This window comes from Colius striatus, chromosome 1 (genome assembly GCF_028858725.1).
Source record: "Colius striatus isolate bColStr4 chromosome 1, bColStr4.1.hap1, whole genome shotgun sequence".
Lineage (NCBI taxonomy): Eukaryota > Metazoa > Chordata > Aves > Coliiformes > Coliidae > Colius > Colius striatus.
In genome coordinates this window covers 26,507,186-26,531,763 of record NC_084759.1, presented here as the reverse complement: position 1 = coordinate 26,531,763, position 24,578 = coordinate 26,507,186, and the positions used below count along the sequence as shown (strand labels likewise).

The 24,578-nt window shown below is 37.4% G+C and overlaps 1 protein-coding gene across 3 annotated transcripts in view; it reads right to left on the bottom strand.

Annotated features, from left to right (window-relative positions):
- The window catches only part of COG6 (component of oligomeric golgi complex 6), a 62,590-nt gene that overhangs the window by 7,805 nt on the left and 30,207 nt on the right, over window positions 1–24,578 (bottom strand). For all 3 annotated transcript variants that reach the window (XR_009818524.1, XM_061994107.1, XM_010199000.2), the window contains exons 11-18: window positions 22,217–22,281; window positions 18,150–18,241; window positions 16,308–16,425; window positions 9,343–9,474; window positions 8,650–8,817; window positions 6,440–6,547; window positions 4,967–5,020; window positions 2,151–2,230 (exon numbers count right to left, since the gene is read on the bottom strand). Coding sequence is in view for 2 of the 3 variants with exons in the window: in XM_061994107.1 (XP_061850091.1) it covers window positions 2,151–2,230; window positions 4,967–5,020; window positions 6,440–6,547; window positions 8,650–8,817; window positions 9,343–9,474; window positions 16,308–16,425; window positions 18,150–18,241; window positions 22,217–22,281 (817 nt within the window). In the remaining variant the exon portion in view is untranslated. The remainder of the gene's footprint in view (window positions 1–2,150; window positions 2,231–4,966; window positions 5,021–6,439; window positions 6,548–8,649; window positions 8,818–9,342; window positions 9,475–16,307; window positions 16,426–18,149; window positions 18,242–22,216; window positions 22,282–24,578) is intronic.

The following is a 24,578-nucleotide window of genomic DNA, read 5'->3' as shown; positions in this document are numbered from 1 at the left end:
AATGCAAAGAGCTCTTCGAGACCAAGAAAACACAAAGAAATGGCTTAAAACTTTTTAAATGAGGAAAAGAATTTGAGAGACAGGAGCATGCACAGGCAAACATTGGAAGGAACGTTCTTTACTTGCAAAGGTTAAATGATATTGCCAGAGAGTATATAATACACTGGTCCCTTACCAAAAGCATGTGGCCTGACTTGGAGAATCAAAGAACTCCTGGGTTCCAGCTCAACTGCTGGAACAGTGGATCACAAATATGTGATTTCATGGAAGGCATCTTCAAAATTGACATCAAGTGTCTGCAAAACTAACTTGAAAATTGCAACTACTACAGCCAGAGGCTAAAATTATAGTAGATAATTTTAAACGTTAAATGTTTTGCTTGAATTTTGAGAAACTTTAGAACTTCCAGATTTATTTACTACAAAAAAATATTGTCTAGTAAGACCCTGATTCTACATGCATGCATCTCTGTAAACAGGTATCAACTTCAGAAGGATTCCTTGTGTTTAAAGGTATTTGTTTGAAGGCTAAGGAGCTAACAGATTTGAGGGGAGAAGGGGTTTAATTCAGAGCAGAACCTGACCTGTTACAGCAGGTTAAACTCCTGCATGTTACCCAAGCTGCAGCAGCTACAGCAATCACCCTCAGACAGGCTCACCTCTCAGCCGCCCACTGTTGCAAGGCAACATGAATTCAGCTTAAATTGTGCTAAGAGAGCTCTGAAACGCTTATCAATGTGATACAGCTAAGGATGCATACGTGTCTAGTTTATCTTGGTTCACCTGACAGAGGAAATTATTAAGTCAAAGCAATTTCCCTGTACCTGAGTCTTCATGGTAGCATAAAGTCCACCTTTGAGAAATTGCTTCTGTCTTAGCAGTGAAAAATTGAGGCTTTCAAAACACATTTACTGTTATTACAATTTTTAAATAGACCTACATTAAAAAAACAATACCAAGAGCTAAAATACAGGTTTGATAGCTTGACACCTAGAAGCAGAAGTTGCAATGCTTCGTTGACATTACTGCTTAGGCTACCTTGTGTGATCTGTACTGGAGCAGAACAACTGTTACACAACAGGGTCAGTTCTGCTGGTAACCTCAGCAATAAGACCCAGTCAACTACTGAGAAGCACCAACATCCGCCATGCCAAGCCACACAAAAGGTATAGGGCAAGTCTTTGGATGAGGAGAATGTGAGCTGGACTAGCTGATCACTGTAGGTCCCTTCCAACTGGTATTTATTCTGTTCTAATACCTTCCCAACAGTAAATATTTTTCCCTTGACATATGTAATCTTCTAATTGAAAGATGCTGTAATACACTCCTGCTGAGGACAAGTAGTAGTGATGAGACTCCAAACACTGCTGCATTACATATAAGGTGATGTGCTGGTCTCAATTTCTGGTGTCTTCTATAACCTGCATTCTTCACAAGACCATAAAAAACCATGTCGAGGAAAGTTTTTGATCAGTGCAATATACAAATCTCTGAGTTTAAGTACTACAAAATTTCTTCATATGGTTCACATTTAATTGGAAAGAAATTCGTGGCACCTTCCCTAACTTTAGAGGTTCACTTACATTCAAAAAACAAAAGATAATAAAGTCCTCACTTCCAGACTTCCAAGAAGAAATCACTAAACCTACACTGTATTAGGAAAAAAGTAATCTCAGCACAATTGTCAATGAGACAGAATGCCAATACTCTACAGCAGAAGACAAGAAGCTGAAAATTCTAGACCTGACAGAGCAGTGGGGATAAAAGAAATCCTGAGCCAAGAATTGTGCATTTCATTTGTCTTTGGAATGCTTACAAAACAGTTCTAAAACAATTTACAACTGAAGCAACAAAAAAAAACCCAACTGATGACAAAGTGAACATATTTAAAATGGATGAAATGAACTCATTTTGACGGTGACTGTTAAATCAGGAGTAAGTGCTTCAGAAAGGTACAGAATTACATATTCCTCATTGCTTTTGTTCAAAAAGAAGAGGGTCAGTACAAAACTGAATTGAGACCTGACAGACAATATAAATCTGATCACAGCTGACAACTTGAATTCTCATCACGATCCACTAAAACCTAATCAAATTCATCTTTCTGACCATTATGCAGGCATAATAGAAATTCAAAGGTAAGGTACTTACTTCACAGTGGCACTCAGAAGGAAATTCAGCTGGGACATTAACAGACTATCTGGAGCAGACAAATAGCGATCAAACTGAGCCTAGGGGTGGGGAGGAGCAAAATATGAGAGCAATGAATTAAGAACTTGCTGCTAAATGAAAATAGGTAAAAACATCCATCTCTGAGAACTGATTACATTAAAATGTCACCTTACTTGAAAAAAAATTCTCTTTTTAGATATTTAAAATAGAGCTTAACATCATCTACAAATGTTCAAGAAAAAACTCAATAGTCCAAAGGAAACATCTATCTTTAGCACCTATGTCACCAAAATTCTAAGTTTGATGATCAGGGGAATGGAACATCTTTCATATGAGGAAAGGCTGTGGGAACTGAGGCTGTTTAGTCTGGAGAAGAGGAGATTGAGTGGAGATCTTATTAACATTATAAATATCTAAAGGGTGGGTGTCAGGAGGTTGGGACATCCTTTTTTCTATAGCAGCTAGCAACAGGACAAGGGGTAATGGGATGAAGCTGGAACACAAAAAGTTCCACTTAAATGTAAGAAAAAACTATTTCACTGTTCAGGTGAGGGAGCCCTGGAACAGGCTGCCCAGAGGGGTTGTGGAGTCTCCTTCCTTGGAGGTCTTTAAGACCTGTCTCGACATGTTCCTGTGCGACCTGATCTAGGTGACCCTGCTTCTGCAGGGGGCTTGGACTAGATGATCTCTAAAGGTCCCTTCCAACCCCTACCATTCTGTGATTCTATGACTCTGAGGTGTACAGGTGGAGGGGCAAATGAGAATCCAGCTTCCGTAACTGCCCATCTAAGTTTCCCATGCAGCTGGTGTATGTGTGTATGCACCTCTGAACATGAGATTTAGTCTACGCAGTGCAGAAGGAATACAGTAGTATAAGGAATCCTGTAGCTTCCAGACAGAAATCTAGTCCAAGTTAGACATGTTGCATGTTTCTTTTTACATTTTTCTTTTTACTTTTTGGCAGGGAGACATTGCTTAATAATCTAATGAGCAGTTATGTTGGGAAAAACAAGAGCAAGGGACCTAGTTCAGGCTCCTCAAACTGCTTCTGGACCTACTTCTCCTTCCTCATACAGTGAGTGCTTTGATTCTAATAGTTTGGAGAGGAAAACACTAACAAAGAACATTACTCATCTTCAACTATCTATCAGAGAAGTTGTGGATGCCGCATTTGCAAACTTGGAGGTGTTGAAGGCCAGGCTGGATGGTGCTTTGAGCAATCTGATCTACTGGAAGGTGTTCCTGCCCATGGCAGGGAGATTGGACTAGATGGTTTTTAAAGGCCCCTTCCAATCCAAGCCATTCTACGGTTCTGTAATCAAATGGGTGACTATAGAGAAGATGGAGCCAGGTCTTCTTATAAGTGAAAAGGAATATATATTACACCAAGGAAAATTCTGATTAGATAATAATAAGAAAAATTCTCACAAGTAGTGTCATCAAACACTGAATAGGTTACCCAGAAAAGCTGTATGATCTCTACCCTTGGAATTACCCAGAGGCAAGGCCCTTGGCAACTCTATCTAATGATAGCAACCTTCCTGAACACTGGATCAATCTTCTCCAGATGGTAAACACAAAAATCCACACCCATCCATCATTTAAACGTGCAAAAAGTGAGCACACATGACTAATGAAGTCACTCACAGTTATCAAGAATTAACTTTTTGGAGTTATCTGCCCTCATTTGGAAAGCAAAGGAGCTTCAGCTGAGCAAGAGGTATGGACTTTACTAGAAGCACATATGAACAATTTAAAAGGCTGGGACCTGGAAGCCTTTTAAGTTAAGCTGGGAGGCAGTGAATCTGTCTGCAAGTACTCTCTCCACATGGTTTAAATCTCAGGAAGCCAACAGGCTGTTCCATGGGACTTATGTGGGTTTGATTTCAGAGTATTTTAAATGCAAAATTAATAAGTACTACTAGGAACTCACACTGATCTGAGTAAACCACTGAGTGCTCTGTGCCAGGGCTCTGTCCATCCAACCAGCTGAGGAATCACTGGCTTAAAACTTGAACAGGCTACACTGACATAATTAGGAGGGATTCAACATGAAAATTTGTATAATACCTTTCTATTAAAAAGAAATAAAATTAAAGGATCTTTTTCTTCAGGGGGGTATTCCTGTACTGCTGGATGAGCAGGCCTTACTTACAGTTAAACTTTCAGGATAAAGCTAAACTTGGCTAAGCAAGAAGAGTGACAGATAATATTTTGTTGCCCACTGAACCGTGATATTGCTATCTCTATTCAAAATAGCCTTCACATACTCTAAGAAAAACAGTATCAGATGATAATTTATTTTAAAACATATTGTAGCTTTCAACTTAAAAAATAGAACTGTGACATTTGCCCGGCACCTAATTCTGAGTTTAGCTGAACTGTTTGCATAAAATCAAAGCCTTAGGATTAAAATTATAAATGACAGTAGAACCTATATTTCAAAGCATACAGGCAAAAAAAAAAAAAACCCTTTCGAGATTAAAACTAATTAGAGCTAAGTATTTGCTTTTAGCAATTTAAGATGACTCATGGGATAACATTCTTGTAAGTAAAGTTCTGTTTCTCAAGGCTTAGAAACTAATATTCCATTACTCCCTGTTCATAAATAATTTATGTATTTATTACTTCAAGTGGTCAAATTACTACAAATGAAGAAAGAATTCCCAGACATGTAATTTAGCTATCCTTAAAGACTATGACTGGTTAGATGAGTATCTACTACATCCCATAATTAACAGTATTCTTTCCCATGTCACAGTATCATCACCAGTACGAAATTGTAAAATGCTTACCATTGCAACCTTCAGGGACACAGAATCCATATTTGGCAAATTTGAAAGAGGACCCTAAGAATGAGTAGGCAAAAGAAGGGTAAGAAAAAAAGGTCATATTAGCACAGGGAAAAATGTAAGAAATAATAAATTCTACAATCAATTCAGTGTTAAATGTTATTTGATCCTGCCACAGGATCTTAAACATTTGGAAGCTGAATCATTGTATCAATGCTGAAATGCTGTAACAAATAAAAATACTGAGTTCTTAATATGTCCCTTTCTTCCTACTTCACAATTAAAACATAACCTCCAAAAAATCCTTCCAAATGGTACTGGATTAAAAACTGAATTGCAAACTGGCCACATCCCCTTGGTGTTCCAGAAGACAACTTAGCTCAAGTCATCTGTCCTGTGACCATGAAAAATCCAAGTCTGCTTCCCACTAATTCTTCTGTGCTGGTTTGGCACTACGATGCCATAGTGCCTAACCCCCTAGTAAATCCTGTGAAAACATCACCTCTGTAGCCAGGCACCTGGACACATACAAATGGAAATGGCTACATTCTATTAAACAATCCACTCTTGTCTATCGGGAACTGAGTTTAGAAGTGGGTAGGCTCCTGATTAGGAAGCCAAGTTGAGTTATTTATCAGATTTATACGCTTATTTCATCTTTATACATAAAAATCTGTTGAGTTTGGGCACTTTATGCAAAATTACTGGCTGAAGAAACAACTTAAAGCTCTCCATCAGAGGTTTGTTTTTTCCAGACAACACTGTTCTTCCCCTTCACAGAAGATCATTATGGGACAGAGGCAGAGTTGAAGGGAAGAGGAGCTGTATTACCACCCACCACGTAACAACTGTGGTTCACAAGAACGGAACAGCATAAGCTCTGAATTCCAGTTCCTACCTCACTCTTAAGAAATATGAATTTTTCACTTTTATAATCTCACTGTCTTGGTGCTAGATTAGTTAGAGCAATCAATTCTACCATTTCTTCACAGAATAAAGCAGTAATTGTCTAATCAGTAATTGCATGCAGGGTATCCACTCCGTGTATGGTGTGCAATGGAAGAAATCTGAATGCTGCCTGCACTGTAGGTCTAATATGTTCTAGGTGTCATGGAAGTGGTATATATACTCAGAATATCTGTTTTAAAGACAGCTTGACTCTTGGCACTTTCTGAGGTGTATTGAACTGCCTACACAGTTACTGTGAGAACATACAGGATGTCTGTGGTGTATAGATCCTGTTGATGGTACAGAAGGATTGCTGCATACCAAACCTGCTAGGCTTGCTGAATATACACTGTAAGAGAAATCTGTACTAGTAAGGTGCCTTTGTCTAACAGTCCTGGTCCCATGTGAAGAATCAACACATATTACTGAGTTCTGGCTTTCAGAGGAAGCTTCACTTGCAAAAGTAGTAGTGACACAATTCTTCTAGTTGGCAGGTATCTCCTTAACATGTACATTATATAAGCTTACCTGTTCCTGTTTGTGTTGCTGCACAGAGTTGTATATGTAACTCAGACCAGCTCTTGTTAACACATAGGAAGCCTGTTCATTTATAAGTGTATCTAAATGAGCTTCAATCTGAAATTTTAAGCATAAGATATTAAAAAACATGTGCATGAGAATATTAAATAAAACAAGCTCTGGGGTTAAAAGATACAGAAACACAAATCACAAGAAAAAAACAGCTACGAAGAAGAAAAGGCGAGTGATCAATAAAGAAGGGAAAAAAACCCCCACGTACAGGTTTATCATTTTATCCATTTACAGATTCTGTATTAAAAGGAGTCAGTAACAAAAAAATTAATAATTCCTTCATGTCCAACTAAAGAATGGTTTTTTTTAATCCGTAAATTCAACAGTAACAAAAATTAAGACTACCAAAGCTCTGATATTAAAACTTGCTATATAATTTTATTTTGCTATAGTTCTTTGAAAGTATGTGATAAAAATCATCTAACACTTACTGAAAATATTGATAGTAGCATGGCAGCTTTATTACAAACAAGAGAGAGAGACAAATCTTTCATAAAGAAAATAAAACGGAAACTAAAACTTTGCTTTAATTATCTTCATATGAAAAAAGCCATTAAAGTATTTTACATTCTTCCCATAATCTTCACTTTGCAGAGAAACCTAACCAATAAATCCAGTCACAGCAGCAGCAATCATTTTTTAGTTTGCTTAGTCTTAAAATATATTTGGTTATATACACATTATTATTTCATTTATACAGGTAACTACCCACGCTTCTTTTCTTTTTCTTTCAATCCTAAAGAAAAGCAAACACTTAATATTAAACTCTAGTAAAATGCAAGACTTCCAGGTCTGATATTTTAAGAGTTCATCTTTTTACTTCCTAAAATTGTTTAGAAAAAACACACTTTACTTTTTAAATCATGAGGGAAATCTTAATATTTCAATTTGGAGATTTTAACCATCTTAGAGACTTCTTTTTCCTATGAAAAATGTTTTTCTTATTAAATATGTCATTGTAACTCCACTTCAAGATTATACATAAGTAGGTTATTAAAGATACTTTTTCAGACTTTTCCTGTATTTGTAAAATGTCTGAAGAAAGTAAATGGTATTAAATGCAGAACCTGCAGTTCCACTGCTTATTTGAAATCAATTGCAACATTTACTGTGAAAAAGAAACTCTGATAATGGAAATTAGAAGTGCCCCAGACAGTTTGGTGGGGTTGTCTGTTTGCTTGTTTCAGAGCTAAAAGGTGACAGAAATTCTAATTAGGAGTAGAAAAACGTCTCAGATCCAATCTCTTCTGATGCCTTCAAATAAGAAATTGAGCCTTTTTTTCCAAGCCCCTCAGCTCCAAAAACTCTCCTGAGATACACAAAAGAGCTGTTCGTGTAGGAGAACTATAAACAGGCAGTGCCTCAGTTTTCGCAAGTCATATAATCACAGAATGGTACGGGTTGGAAGGGAACTTTAGAGATCATCTAGTCCAACCCCCCTGCAGAAGCAGGTTCACCTAGATCAGGTTGCATAGGAACATTTCCAGCTGGGTCTTGAAGACCTCCAAAGAAGCAGACTCCACAATCCCTCTGGGCAGCCTGTGCCAGGGCTCCCTCACCTGAACAGTGAAATAGTTTTTTCTTATATTTAAGTGGAACTTTTTCCGTGGTTGACAAACTCCATTTTCATTTCAAATGGTACCACATATGAGCTCCCATCCCGGTGCATTAGGCGACACCCAATGAGCAAATCAAGGCAGAAACAAGGACTGAAGTAGTAACTTCCGCTACACTACGTCCTAGTATAAACTAGACGATGATGAACTATGTGACAGAATACAGTGAGATGTTTGACTGAGCTTCCAGCTCCCGTTGGCTGCTTCTTGCACAGTTTGCAGATGAGTATTAGAATGATTAGGATAATGAAGATATTCACTGGTAAGGGTTTATTTGCAACTAAACCAAACCAAAATAAATCTTCTGATTAGTTTTTTGTCTGTTTAAAATAAAAGATGCTGTGTGCCATAAGATCTGATATCTGCTACTTGCTTATGGCATCTGATAAAGAACTCCTTTTATTTCATTTCCTTGATTTAGAATTGACCCAAAGCCAACACTACCAAAGAGAAATGCATTCACTTCACAATTTATAGACTGAAAAAGGGACAATAATAAGTTTATTTTCTTTTGGGGCTGTAAAAGCTTACCTGAAATTGTAACATTTCTAGACGTTTGTCAGTGAATTCAAAGAGAGCCAAAGTAGTCTTCATCATGTAAAGGGAATTTACCATGAAGGTTGCCATATCAGCTGTGCCCAAATTACTAGCAGACACAGTACACATCTGTAACAACGGGTCTAGCACACAAGACAAAACCTAAAATAGAAAATTCACAGAAAAGAGGGAGGAAATCATGTCACACAAAGCTTCTAAGCTCTTTCTGTCTCTATCATATACTTATTTCCCCAAGCAGAAAAGAGAGAAATTAGAGTTTCCAACTGTGAAAATAGTTTTCTACTGGATTTGTCAGCAGATGATCAGGTACCATAGTGATGGGAAAAGTACAAAAACCTGAGAAGAACAGATTCTAACCTAGCGGGAGGAAGAGTCGCCCAGATTAGATAATTGTTAATTGTTCAGTCTTGAGGGTGTATTTACTTAATGGAGTAGTAATTGGATAACAGAATTTAGATACTGTGTTAAGAGTACCACTCCATACTGTACTGTAATTATCCACTTTGTTAGTCACCATCTTATTCACATTACAAACCTGGGTTTGGTAGAAAGCTCCAAAATGAGACCAGACACAAAAGATTAATGTTTACCTCCTTCTGTGTATGGAGACTAACTTATACTTTTCTTACTCTCCCTTCTGTTCAGAGCAATCAAACATTCTTATACCTGCACAAAGTCAGCCTGACGGGCATCCAGTGGAACAACTGATGAGTCGTGAGATGCCAGAACCTCCCGCAGCAAGTTCAGTGTCTGATTTAGTGCAGAGCTCGGGCCAAGATCGGGAGGTGGGAGTTCAACCTGAAGAAAAAGATTATCTGTTTGTGACTGGGTTTTTTTAATCAACAGCAAACACTGTCCAACCTGTTAGCACAAACACAACCTGACATGTTGGTTGGGACAAACAAGTAAAATTAAAATCCTCCTTTTATTTAGACAATGTCTATTTTATAATCTAGAGAAACCCAAACACTACTGGGTTTGGTAGTAAAAAACCTCAAACATTTTCTAGATTAGGTGCCAAAGAACAGTCACATGGTTGGCACCACTGAGTTCACTTTGAGCAGAACCTGTAAACACTCCAGAATCTAGAGGAGGTACAGTTCTGAGATATTAGGGCCAGACTGCAATAGCTGAATGAAGTCCCCTTGACAAGGCTGCACAGCCTCTGCCATGCTCAGCACACTCACGGATGCAAAACTCTTAATCCTGAGCAAATCTGTATCTTAAATTACCAGCGTAGAACTGTGCACAAGCTAAGTCAAGTACACCTACATAAACTGCAACAATACTGCAAGAGCTGGAAGACCTACTTCAAAGATGAGAACTGGGAATCACAGATGTTTTAAAAAAAATAATAAAGGTTTGTAAATCTTAAGAGAAAATAACCACTTTCTAAGTCAAATCATGAAAAGGTGGAGCAATAAAATGGACTGAAATTCTATGCTATCTTTAAATGCAGGTTCACATGCTTTAGCCCTTTTTTATAACTAAATTCATTAAACACTTCAAGAAATGTTTATATAAAACCTAGCAGATCTCTTTTTCCCAACTCACATTCCTCAGGATCCACTCCACATGGTTGCATCTTCTTGTCTTCAGCGCTGCATCAAACTGGGTTCCTGCTGACTCCAGACCCTTACTAGAACCCAGACTGCCAACAATCCTCTTCCCTCCTTCCTCCATCTCCCGCCTACCCAAAGGTAAACATGAACCTGGCTGTGTCCCATGGGAATAAGGAGAACCCAGCAATAGAGAAGAAGCTGACATTTCAAGGCATCACCTCTTTCCAGAAGGATGCAGGGAGAACTAAGTTTGGCTGGGACTGGCCTGTTGTGTCTCAATCAAGTTGTCTGGGTACCGCAGAGCAAGGCATTGTGCCCTTCTACAACATCCTTTAGGCTCCAGCTCAAAAAAAGACGCAGGCAGCTTTGGATTGACCACCAAGACACAGGTAATACGCTCCACACCTTCCCGAGTGAGAACTACTGATTAATAACATAAAAACGTAGCTATCTGAGTCTTAAAGGAAGGAAAAACACAATAAAAATCAAAGGGGCAGAGACTGATAATCAAAGAAACCAAGAAGAATATAATAGGCACTTTCAGACTGGAACATTACAAAGCCTTCAGGAAATGAATCTATACCTCATGAACACACCATCAGAAAAAGAAACAACTCTGTCTATGAAGCCAGGCTCAGCTTTCATGCTTTGCATGTTTCAAAATGTTTGAGATACTGTACATGTCCTCACTCTATTTCCAAGACAGATCAAACAACAAATTTTTGCATCCTTTTGAGTACAAAGCATTCCTCTATTCTCACTTTCCAAGAGATAGTATACTGAATTTGGGGAAGTAATGGAAAACTACATCTAATAGGTTCAGAGAGTTGTGCAGCACAGGCAATCTTGAAAGCATAAAATAAATATTCGAGCAATGAAGTAACAGAAATTCAGAGAGGCACTTATTCAGTGCTGCTTAGTAGAAAAGTTTACTGAAATTTACTGAGTTACTTTCTCCTTGTTTATTCTTGTTATTAGTAGGAGTATTGATTGTGCCCTGAACACACTGTTCTCAGACCTGAACTGGACCGTGTTCAGGGATATTTTTGCATTCATTTGAGACTAGAGTCTGATGGAGTTTTCACTTCCAACACTCACATAGATCATGGCAATGATAATTTCAGGCTTCTTTGCATACAATATTTGTCTGCTGAAGTAGTTGATGTTCAGAAGGCTTCTAAATTAGCTTCATCTTTCATTTAATCTGTTCTTTTGAAGTCTACTGTCTTCTAGGTGGGAGCAAGGAACAACATTATGGAAGAAGACAATACCAGCAAGGAAAAAAGGTTCAGATCATTACATTCTATTGAGGTTAGCTTGAAACTCCTGACTCCTGCAATCGAGGCAGAATTATCAGTAAGTGGAAGGAAAATTAAAGCAGTTGCTATATTACTTTTAGTTTTGAAAACTCAAACTTTTTGCACACAAACATAGACTGGTGTTTTTTCCGAATTAAAAAGGAAAATCTCAAAACAGAAACAGCCAATTTAACAAGGAACCTACTGATTTCAAGTTGTGAGAGATAAATTGCTGTTCTAATTTAAAAAACTTTATGCCTTGATTGTTTTACATGCACTAAAAGATTATTATAATCAATCCTATTTCCAGAAAAGTAGATTTGAAATGCATGCTGAATTTTTATTTTTGAAGTGTGTGCTTCAGATGCAAGCCAGGCAGGAGCTAACTAAACAGTTATCACTGAAGTTCTGCAGCTGCTACTTTACCAGCACTATGACACTCTCTAACACCATATTAAGCGTCTAATCAGTTACAATCAGTTCAGTCATGTAGAAATGAGGCCAACCAGTTGTTCAGCCTTTCAAAGAAAACAAGAAGAAATTTCCAATTTTTAAAATTCAATATACAAAAACTGAAAGAAATTCTCCTAAAACTACAATGGACACTAGAAGTTGTACATAAGATTTACCATAAAGGTTCTATCTTCATTTTAAGTTCTGAGTATCAGTCAGTGGGATTTGTTACTAAGCTGGCAATCCTCCTCCAAATAAATATGCAATCCAAAGCAGGCTTCTCTGTCTATGAGAGCAAGTAGCTCAAAGGACGTCTTGAAGGATTTAATAAACATGACATTTGCCAAAAATCAACAGTCAGAACAAACCAATTGTTACCAGCGCTAAAAAGCACTGGCAAGACTGTCCAACACTGCTTCTGAAAAAGACGAGCCAACAATGCAAAGCAGAGACAGCATTTGCACTAAAAGCTGATGCACAAAACCCTCAGTGACACTGAAGACAAGTGGTGATGCACAGCTTCTACATGATGTCAATCCCAGTCTCAAAGCTGCAAATGGCATTTTAAACCCTGAAAACAAAGTGGCTTTGCAATGATTCTGTTACTGCTTCATGAGTGGTTTCAAGGAGTACTGGAGCCAAAAGAGATTCCCTTATGTATTGCCTTTCTTTGACAACAATGGACTCACTTTCAGGCAGTATGCTGAATATTTCTGTTATCAGATCGTAAAGAGCTGCCTGAGAAGTGAAAAAGAATGACATAAAAAGGGTTTCTCAGACTGGAGAGTCTGAAGTTGCAGGAACTGCTGACTACCTTATTTTCAGATAACAATCAGGATGCTTGAGATTTTCTATGTAATGAAATAAAAAAACATTCATAGGAAAGTGCTTCTGAGCAAGTCAGCAAGTACTCTGAAGTAACCAGGGACTTTTCTGTATCTTTTAGACTGATGGCTTGACAATCAAGAGGAACAATTCCGATGTAAGACTGCCTTTAAATTTCCATACAGCTCCGTGTTTATGACACTCCTTATGTAATATGGGACTTTTCAAAAACAGACATGAAAAGAAAGCTATTTTCCTGTCCTAGAAAGAAGAGCCTTAAGTCTCAAGTTTCCCATCGTGCTTCAGAAATTAAATCCCAGGCAGTTAGAAGGCAATGCTCAACTCAGCATAATCAGTAATCTAGGGAATTAAACTCTGGTCTCTGGTGATGAGGACACCAGAGCCAAATGACCATCCAGTCACTTGACTATACATCCCAAGGAAGGGAACTTGAGGTGATAGTATATTTAAGGAAACCTGCTTTGTCTATATGTATATTCCCAACTAGTTATACTTACGAGAAACTTTTGCATAAATACTATTCTGATCTACTAGATAGACCATAGCTCTTAAAAAAAACATTAAGAAAACACATTCTCTTTAGATTAAATAAAATTTGTATAACTGAGTTCCAATAAGAATTTGTTGCTTACAATTTTCAGGTTATTAGCAAAAACTGACGCTACTGATGGAATATGATCACTGAAATGGTGTAATTCACAGGGGCTACATTCTTTACTTTCCAAAAGAGGCACTTGAATTTATAAAAATAAAATATTTTTTATTTAAGAACATCCTATTTGTATTTCCATCTATTTCCAAAGTTATTTAAATTGCCTTAAGAATAACATTTTAATCACACTAACCAACAGCTGACACTCTTTGAAACAGGCTTATCAATGCCTTAGGATGCAAAACATAAGCAGAAAGAAGGAGCCATGATTTCCAGGCTAAGTGAAAAGTAATTTACTAATTTTACAAGTCAGTACTCTCTTAGTGCGTAAAGGAAGTAGCAAGGAAGCCTTTGCAATTGCATATGTAAGCACAAAGGGTCTGTTTTCCAGTGCTTTAATCTTCTCTGAATATAATAATACCAAAAAAAGGTGAAAGCAGTTGCAGTGCACACATGGCTAGCAAAAGGCTAGTAAAAAGGTTGGGAATCCTACTAATACATATACATGATTTTGGTCTGAACACAGACTAATGAAAGAGATGGTAAAAAGCAACCTTCAGGTTCCTCAAAACGTAATAGCATTTGCTACTATAAATTAATAAAGATATATGAAAAGGCATAAAAGCTGGTTATCTGTATATATGAACACACAATAAACCAAGTAATAAGAGAATTAAATTTATGATAGAATAGAATCTTTATCTCATGGAAATGAATGTTTCTCTGAGTTTAATTCAGCCTATTAGTTTTGTGGTTTTTGTGAAGTAAAAATGATTTCAGTCATGAGGAGATAAAGACAACACCCAATCAATTCAGTAGTCCACTTATAAAGGTAGTAATACAAGGTGCTTCAAAGGACCGACTAAAACTCTCGGTTACAAGAAATATGTATCAGTACAGTAAGATTATTTCTCAGCTTCAGCTACCTCGTTGCTAACTCCTGAAGCACAGTGATTAATAAATAATTGTGGATGCCTTTGTTACTCATCTAATCCTCTTCTCAGTCTCTTTAAGATTTTGACCTCAATTATATCCTGAGGAAAGATCACCATAGGGCACATATGCAATGTAAAATTGCCAATGTTTCAGATTTAATTTAGAAAATGTGTTTATGAGAAAGAGCAATATTATGGCCTTTTTGCATGACATGATAGGCTCGGTATGCCATCCAGTATTTGTAATAAAACACCACTGAAGGTGGCACTGCAATCACTGCCTCTCTTTATAAAAGAATGGCGGCATCTAGAGCCAGAATCCAGGCTAAGGGCTGAGGAAAGGGGAACTAAGATGACAAAGAGGATTACACAACCTTCCCATAGCAACAATGCAAAGCACATTCACTATGAACTGGCAGATCACGATTCCTTTATCGCTCCTTTTCTCGTTCTGAATTCTACATGTCTCCAAACTGAAAACAGCACATCACCCAAAACAAAAAGTACAAAGAGTGTGAGTTACTTGAATAGAAAAATCATGCTGGATCCTGTTTGAGTACAGATGTAAGACCCAGCAGGATAAACAAAGCAGAGCTAAATATAACAGATTAATACAGAGCTATCTTAACAGTTTCAACCAAGAAAATGTCCTTCCTTAAGCACTACTTTGTTAGTACATTCTTTGCAAGTAAAGAGCAGTCGTATTTTTGCTAAGGTCCACCAGCCATTTCTCTTCATAAAAGGAACACGTACACAGATATTTCATTTTAGCTTACATATTAGGAAATAAAATGTATTGAGCAACTCATATACAACTAGTGTATGCTCAGAGCAAGCTGAAAGTTTTATTTATTTATGGTAAATTCATATTGTCCCTGTCCACTGTACTTTTTATGAACTCAAGCTTTAACTAACCCTTGAAGAAGCATGAGGAACTACTATTCTGTGATACCTCATTCACATGGAAATACCCCATGACAACAAACAACATACTAATTGGACTATAGCAGTAAGGACTGTGAGTAGTAGCAACTAAGAAGCAACCAGAAACAAATGAAACCACTGAAAGAAGTCACTGTGATATAAGGAAAGGAAGCAGAGGAGGAACAACTGTTCCTTTGAGAAAGTCATTCCTTAGGCCTTGCAGAAAGACAGGAAATTAGGACCAGACACAAAGCTGTGCAGAATGAGAAAACGAGTCACAGAGTAGACTCAAAAAATCTCACTGCAAACTGTCAGCAAACTGCAAGACTTTGCAAAAAGAACAGTTTCTGTAAATCTGGGTATTTTTTTGCATTTTTCCTGCAGGTTAAATACAAATAATTTAGAAATACATTTACAAAACTTTACCATTTGCCTTCCATTCCAAACTATTTTTTTTAAAACTGGAAAAAAAATTAATGTGAGAGCTTTGTTGATCTCTGGGGTTATACAATAACTAGGAATACAGAAAGGCATGTCTTTTTGGGTTTAGGGCCCCGTAAACTCATCACATCTCAGACAGGGCTGCTGGATGTTGGCTCTCCCTGATAACCATCTTATCCTTCATATGTTCAGTGATAACATTCAGGATGAGTAGTTCCATCACCTTTCCAGGGATGGAGGTGAGGCTGACAGGCCTGTAGTTTCCTGGGTTGTCCTTCCTGCCCTTTTTCAAGACTGGAGTGACATTGGCCTTCCTCCAGTCCTCAGGCACCTTGCCTGTCCTCCATGATCATTCAAAAATGACAGAGAGAGGCTTAGCAATCACATCAGTCAGTTCCCTCAGCACTCTAGGATGCATCCCATCAGGACCTATTGACTTATGAGCCTTAAGCTTGGCCAACAAGTCTTTAACCTCTTCCTCTTCCACCCAGGGCAAGTCAAGGATGATTTTGAAACAAACCTTGTCCATTAGTTTACTTGCATGAAGACTCAGACTATTAAAGAATATTTTCTTGCTCAACAAATGCATTTCTTCAATCGTTGTCAACAGTGTGGCTGCACTGTTTCCCACAATACCACTGAAAAGAAAATTAAGATTAATTAAATAATCTGAAAGGCAAGCAGGGAAGATGATAAGGTCAGATACTTTAGAGAGCATTTCAAATGCAATCCTTTTTTAAGTCAAAAATTTCAACAGCTAGTGGCAGGGAACAGCTCTCTATATTAGCCGAGAGATTTGCTCGTAAGATGACTGTGAGAACAACCACTATCAGCTCCATCATTAAGCAGATATTAGGTACAGGGTAGATAAAGCTTTGCACAAACTTTTTAGCTGAGTTCCAAAATCTAGTGGATTTTTGGTTTGTTATTCTGTAAATCTACTTCTGTTACAGAAAACAGATTACACTAACAAAAGGGGTTAATAACTATTCTGTCATACTGTCCTTTCTTCATTGTGATGTTAGGCATCTACCAGAACATAAGAATTCATCCCTTGAAATTGTGTTGAGCTATTACACTTACCACAAATACTTTATAAACCTAAAACGGCACTACAGGACTATGCTCCTCTCATAGGTACACTTTCTATCTAAAATGAAAGGGCTTTTAAGCTACAAAACTGGCAGTGAAAATTCACTGCAACACAATAGAACTATTTTAAACTTGTAGCTTCATTTTCAGATGATAATCTTATTGCATTTAATAGATCATTTCTCAAACTGCACATTCACAGAATCACAGAATCTTAAGAGTTGGAAGGGACCTTGAAAGACCTTCGTTACTCAGGCATATTTCTTCTATGCAGAGGAGATTACTCAGTTGGCAGGAGGTATTTCCTTCAGTGGTCTTCAGTGTGTCATTAACAGGACAAAAAGCAATAGATAAGACTGCCTAAGACCTTCCATTTTAATATCACATTTTTGATTGTCCCAAGCTTTATAACCACTGGGAAACATTAACTTTGGTGACAGAAAAATGACAGCAACAATCTTTTTTGGCAGTAAAATTAGGAATAGGTCTTATATTTGTTCTACCTCTGACCTGTAGTGCCATCACAACTGATGAATTTTAATACAGTGGGAGGTGCTCAAGAACCACTTATCTCTATCTGTCCAACACAGAAATGTCTGGGTAGACAGAAAAGAATCTCAAGTAGTAACATTAAGTGACACAAATTCTCAGAAGTGCAGTTCAGTCCAGGGTTGTGGAGGAAGACTCTTCCGCTACTGCTGTTTCTAACCAACACCAACTACTGCAAGTGTCACAATGTATAAAACCAGCAGTTCTGACTTCTTTCCTTTCTGTTTTCCTGGTGGTATCTGGGAGGTTAGAAGATGCCTGGTGCATCTTCCATAACGAGATATGGAAGGAGGCATGTATCTTCCCAACAGAAAAATGCAAGTGCATACTTATAAAAAAAATGGTATAAGAACATGACTGTTTAAGGAAGCAAAGAAAAATTGAAGTTCTAGAGACAATTTAATTCTAACATTTTCTTGAAGAGGACTTGACTCTGTCATCTTCAGTGTTTTGCATAGTTTTTTGTAGACCATTTGTATCTACACAGAACAACAAAGAAGCAGTTTACGTGGAAAATTGGTGTTATATTCCAAAACAGATTTGAGATGAATTGGGAGATGACAACAAATAAATAGCATCTGCTTGACATCATGCACGCTGATGCCACAGAACAGAGCAAAAAATAAGCCTCAGCAATACTTTTTTTTACTGTACCAATCTTTTTGCTAACATTGTGCATATAAAGAGATCTAAAGATTACATACTTCGTAACTCTGCATACCTGATTGTATGGTGGTAGAACTTGAGAAGATTAGAAATCTTGTAGAGTAAAACTGCTCCTGGCTCGGCAACAATCACCTGCTCAATTCTAACCTGCAGAACAAAGAAACAGAAACATCCTTCAGGTCACACATTACAAAAGCCAACCTCTATGATTTTATATTTATTATTTTATTATTTAACTGGAAATAAATTTAAGAAGAGAATGTCCAGTTCACTGTAGCATTCTGCTTGAAATAAAATGCCTCTTGGTTGCCAAGCCCCTGAGTAGAAAGCAAGTAGGTACTCATAAAAAAAAATTAAAATTAGGTAAAAAAAAATCTTGTTTCCCTATAGATTTTTGTTGCAACTTGTTACTGAAAATTTGAAAATAATGAGATCATTTGATGGATTAATACCAGTACATACTGGAATTCTCCCCAGCAGCAAGTACAACTGCAAAGTGCAAAATCCCTAAACTACAACAGTTCATCATTAGCATCATGCAGCTACTCAGAACATCCACACTTATTAGGTATTTTACTCAAAACACAACATCTCACCTGGATTAATCTCTCCTTCACTTAAAGGAGAGATTACAGTCCTCCTATTGGTATTTAATCACATATATTTCTAACTAATGACCAGCTATGTTGAATGTTTATCTCAGCCAGGGGATATTGGCTACACAGACCACAACAGTGCTGACTGTCTTCATAGTTGGATAGTTGATGTTTTTTCTCCACAGTGTACACAGTCTCAATCCACTCATAAAAGTCTGTCCCAGGGTCTATCTTTGGGCACTCATGAAGCAGTGACTCTGCACTCTTCTCCCACGTGCCTGTGTGTAAAAGGGCTACACTCAAATCATAGCTGCCATCCACTCTCCCAACTTGTTTGTCTGCTGTTCAACAGAGCATGATGTGCAGCACTGACTTCTTATCAGAGCCAGCTGGAGGGAGAGTTAGTTAACGAAGATTCTGCTTCCTCGATCCTTTCCTTTTGTATCTAAGTCATAGCCCAAAACCAAAGCACATTTTTTGGCCCTCGTTTGCAAAGCTCAACACACAAATTTCAATGCTCAAGTGAACTTTGCTCCTCAATACGTATGTATATGCAGAGATATGTCTATATATATCTCAAATATCTATCTCTAATGTTGTATAAATGGTCATCTGGGCAGGGATACTGAGTACGCTCCAGATGTACATCAAAGAGAATAAGAAAGGCAAGAGAAAAAGATGAAAATAAAAATACTTATTAAAAAATAAAAGTAATTGAAAAGAAAGAATTGAGAAACAGAAAAAAAGACAGAATAAGCAGGAGAAGGAAAAAAAACAAACAAAAACAAAGCACAAAGATTTTAGCGTTAGGAAACAAAAATGGTAACCAAAAAAACTAAGCAGGAAAAGAAGCATTGCTACTTCCCACATAGAAGCCTTCAGTGCATAGAAGAACCAAAATTTGCCAATGACTCAACCTAATGTGCCCAGGGAAGTCCTTACAGCTCTTATTGTTCCTTAATCCTGTGCATCCTGTAATCAGTTGACCATAAAAGACTATCTGAAGTCTACATAAGACATCAAAAACATTTTTTTAGTTTTGACCTCATCTTAAGTGCAACGGAAAAGACGAGGACTTTAAATGTTTTTTAGGGTCCTCCTACTTCCATCTGAGAGGCCTGTGGCAAAGTATACCAATAGTGAATACTGGAGATTCACTTGGATGCCTAAACTCAAACCAACTATTAGTAAGGAATGCGGGCAATTTATACTGTATATAAGTATAATTCTTCTTCAGAAGTAAGAAAACTGTATCATATTGTCCATTCACATGGAAAGGCATAAACTAGTAAGAAAATTCTACATAATTCTGTTTTTTAAAGTGCTCATGGAAGTTCTATGACTTGGCTTTTCTTAAGATATTTTATACTTCAGCATCAACTCAAAGTGACAGTTTTGCAAGCACCAGCAGAAATCTACTAGAAAAGCAGTACACTGTGGTGCCACGCAACTACTACAAAGAGTATTTTCCCAGAAATTCATGCAGTTATTTTTCTTATTGTGGACAATCTTCAGAAAGAACAATGTATTGTAGAAAAGACTCCCCTAAACTCGGTCTATTTTTGCTGCTCCTCTGAACACGATGCTTTGCAATTATCTAACTGCATAGTACAAAGGCTTTTCAGCTTGAGGGGGTGGGGGGGTGAGGTAGGTTCTACTTTTTTTTTTTTTGTTCTATGGAAGATTTCCCCAGGAGAAACAATAGGTACTGCATATTTTACCTTGGTAAGTCTAGACTGGCAGTGAATTCACCTAAGTTGCATTCTATTAAAATACAGAATACAATGGCAAGTCTTTAATTGTTCTTTTAGGGTTTCTTTTTTCATTTTTATAAGTAACTAACTACTGACAATACTTTGAGGGGTATTTCTACAGATAGCAGAAGCACACAAGTGGAAGCAGTTTGGCAATCAAAACAGACCCTATTCTGTACCAAGGCATACAAATCACAAACACTCAAAGACCAAAACTCCCTCTGACTTACACAAAGGTTTGATTCTATCCCTAATTACTTTGTTGGAATGCACTGAAATACTGAACTCAAACATCAAAATTCAGTATTAACATAACTAAAGCATGCAAGAACATAGAAATCTTAGAAAACATCATCTTAAAAATAAAAGCTGTGATAATTGTTTGTCTAATGTGACAGGTGCTTCTCAACAGGTTAAAAACTACAGGCTATAAAGGATGATTGTGATTACATGGCAAAGGCACAAACTGAAACACAGAAGGTTCTGTGTCAGCATCAGGAAATATTCTTATTGTGAGGGTGACTGAGCACCAGCATTAAGTTATCCAAAGGGGCTGTGGAGTTTTCATCCCTAGAGATATTCAATAGCTGTATGGACACAGTCCTGTAAAACATCTCAGGGTGGCCACGCTTGAGCAGGGAGTTTGGACCAGAATATCTCCAGAGGTCCCTGCCAATCTCAACACTTCTGTGATTCTGTGACATTCTAAATGTCACTTTCTTGACTTTTTTTTCTCTCTTTAGACCTTACCTCTTCCATATCAGGAACGCATGTATAGTATTCTACCTGTTAACATATGACACTAAGTACCTGGCAACTGGACACAGTTGTTATAGCTACAGCACCTTAAAAGAGCTTAATTATAACAGTATTTAATACAGTAGATTTTACTTCAAAAACACTTGGATTTATACATTGCACAGTCAGGCAATTATTGGTAGCTTCACCATCTGAATTATTTTATTCTGTGCTTATGTGAAACACTAAGGAGACAGTCAATCATTTGACACAATTATTAATGGTCTCCTAAACTGACTAAGGCTACAGCTTGAAAAAAGATAACTGTGGAGGGATGTGACAGAAATACAGCAAATCAAAGTAGCACAAAGATGGTAAGTAGGAAACAATTTTTCATGGTCTTTTTCAATACAAGAGCTGGAGCTGCTAAAAACGAAAGGAGTTGGATTTTCACACAGCACACAGTTACACTGTGCACTTCTCTCCTGCAGGATATGTCTCAATTACCAACATTTAATATCAACTTGACATAGTCATGCAAGAAAAATCTACCGATTTTATTAAAAATAAAGACAATATGGGTCAGTAAGTCCTTAGAATGTTCTCAGTAAGCCCTTACAAACAGGTGAGTACGATATTCTACACAAGTATCATGACATGAGGGCATAACCTGTACACTCTTCCTTAAGTGTGGTCACTATGAAAAACAGGGCAGTAAATTAAGCTGATTTTTCATTTAACCCACTACTGCCATTCCTATATACTTATCCCAAAGCTATTTTTTTATATAAGCACTGCTAAACTTAGGAAAATAAAACAACATTAAAATGCAGATTTAGTATCCTAGTATGACTATGACTATTTAAACCAGGCATCTATGAAATCTTCAATTTTGAAGGGTTTTATGATTCTCAAAGTTAAGAGTTGTTAACCAAGAGTGATGAAATACATCGTAGAGATGGGGACACAGAACATCAAAAAACATGGCAGAACAATTTTTATACTAGAATGCTAAGGAAACCAAAATACTTCACCTTCAGTGGCCTGCAGACACCTTCTGTGATGTGCCCAACTACTTCTTGAATATTTTCTTCCACACCTACAGATAACGCAAACACATGCTAAGATTATGCAAATGTAATTCTCTTTTCTTCAAGACTACAAAACAAATAAATAAACTAGGAGCTACTCCTCCATAAAAAACATATAAAAAGCACGTTATTTTCTCCACAAGACTACTTTACACCTCCACTGAACTTCAAATCTGGCCATTAAAAAATAGCTACATAACAAAACAGAGTCCTAGAAAGCCATTACCTTATGCTACACAGCTGCTTCCTAGCACAACCTAGCGCCTGGAGATTTGAGAGAGAAGGAGGAAGGGGAAGAATATATGATCTAGCAAGAAACTGTCACAGTAAGGCTCAGCACTAGTACTTCATGAAATAAACAGGAAAAAAAAGGCCAGTGAGACACTCAAGGAGCAACAGTAGGTACCGTTTTGAAAGGCCTGAATCGTAAATACATGTGCCTGTCAGCCTTTGGTACTGACATGCTCATGGCACTGTTACAAATTAAATCACATATGTACCTCCACACTGCTGTGTGCTGCAGCATTAGCAACTGAAACTCATCTTTCACAGAACCATGTACAAGACAGAATATTGCTCTATCTTATCATGGAGCATAAATGAATTGTTGCATGGCAACCAGTACTGTCATAAATCAATCAAACTGAAAGCAACAGATCTTCAAGCTCTCACTTCAGTAACAACTCAGAATAGATTTATGGAGAAAGCAATACTTTAATTCTAATTTAAAACTTGTCAACAGGAGTTCATCTTCAGATGGGACCCATGCAATGAACAGTAAACAAACTGACTGTGACATGTGATAGAAATCAGGTAACCTGAAGCTATATTTTGCAGATCTTATTTGAGACTAAAAGAGATCACCTCTGAGAGCAAAAACTATAGAAGATCAGAGATCTGTGCCAATGTCTTTTTACACCAAGATATGTGAAGCAGAAACCACTGAATTCAGCGTGGTGGCTTAACAATTTCAGTGTCCTAAACCGGTAAGGTAGTAAAAACATGATTATATTTTTAAGTATAGATATCAAAGAAGAAAGCAAGATACCACAAGATATATGGTCTGTTATGTAAAAGTTAGCTCCCAGATACACTCCAACCATTTACACATTTTTTAGTAGGAACAGTCACACTTCTGCTGTTCATCAATATAACAAGCACCTAGCACATATTTGCAATGGCATATCCGGACCAGATTGACTAAACAACAAGTTGTTGTGTATGAAAGTTTCAGCTGCAAAAATATGCAAGTTCTAATACCAAAGAACATGGAATTACAATCTTGATGTATCATATGCTTGTGCTTTCATGTATGTTTTAATGGCCAATTAGACTATTTTAGATTCTGCAAACAGTAAAAATAAATCTTCCAGCACAATGGGTTATATTTCTGTTGCATTAATACACCATACTGACATAAAAGGACTATGGAATAAACAACATCTAGAGACCCAAAAATAACTTTCAGAAAACAGCCCATCACTGAAGATATGCTTCTGGTCATCTGCTACACCACCTATTACTCTTTTCTTTGTATGCTTTTACAATGGAGAGATCTTTCTTGGACTTCATTTGGCTTCTGCTCTCCAGCTGAGTTCCTCTAACTCCATGAAAAACAGGTTTCTATTGCAAGTCTTAAACAGATTGCCTGCAATTCTCCCTTCTCTCCGAGGTGCAGGACCTTTCTAAAATGGGAAAGCTCCTCTTAGCAGAACACCTAAGCTCCAAAGAAGAGAACCAGATGCTTTATGTTTGTCCAGTACAGTGTAAAATAGTCAAAATTTTCTGAATGTGTTTTCAGTGCTTAAAATTTTAATACCATTTTTGGTGAGACTAATTTTAAACAGAAAACATTTGCATGCTTAAAGTTGTGAAATGTTTTAAGAGCTATTTTTGAATTCTTGATTATGAGCATCCCTTTTTTCTATTGTATCTAGCAAAAGGAAAGGGGTAATGGGATGAAGCTGGAACACAAAAAGTTCCACTTAAATACAAGAAAAAACTATTTCACTGTGAGGGTGACAGAGCCCTGACACAGGCTGCCCAGAGGGGTTGTGGAGTCTCCTTCCTTGGAAGTCTTCAAAACTCGCCTGGATGTGTTCCTATGTAACCTGATCTAGGTGATCCTGCTTCTGCAGGGCGGTTGGACCAGATGATCTCTAAAGGTCCCTTCCAACCCCTACCATTCTATGATTCTATGAGTCTATGATTCTAAATAGTTTGTCCTCTTTAAAGTAAAAACTGGGATGGGAACATTTCTCCAAAAATGTGGCATTTACACGATTTTTCTTGTACTGGAACCAAA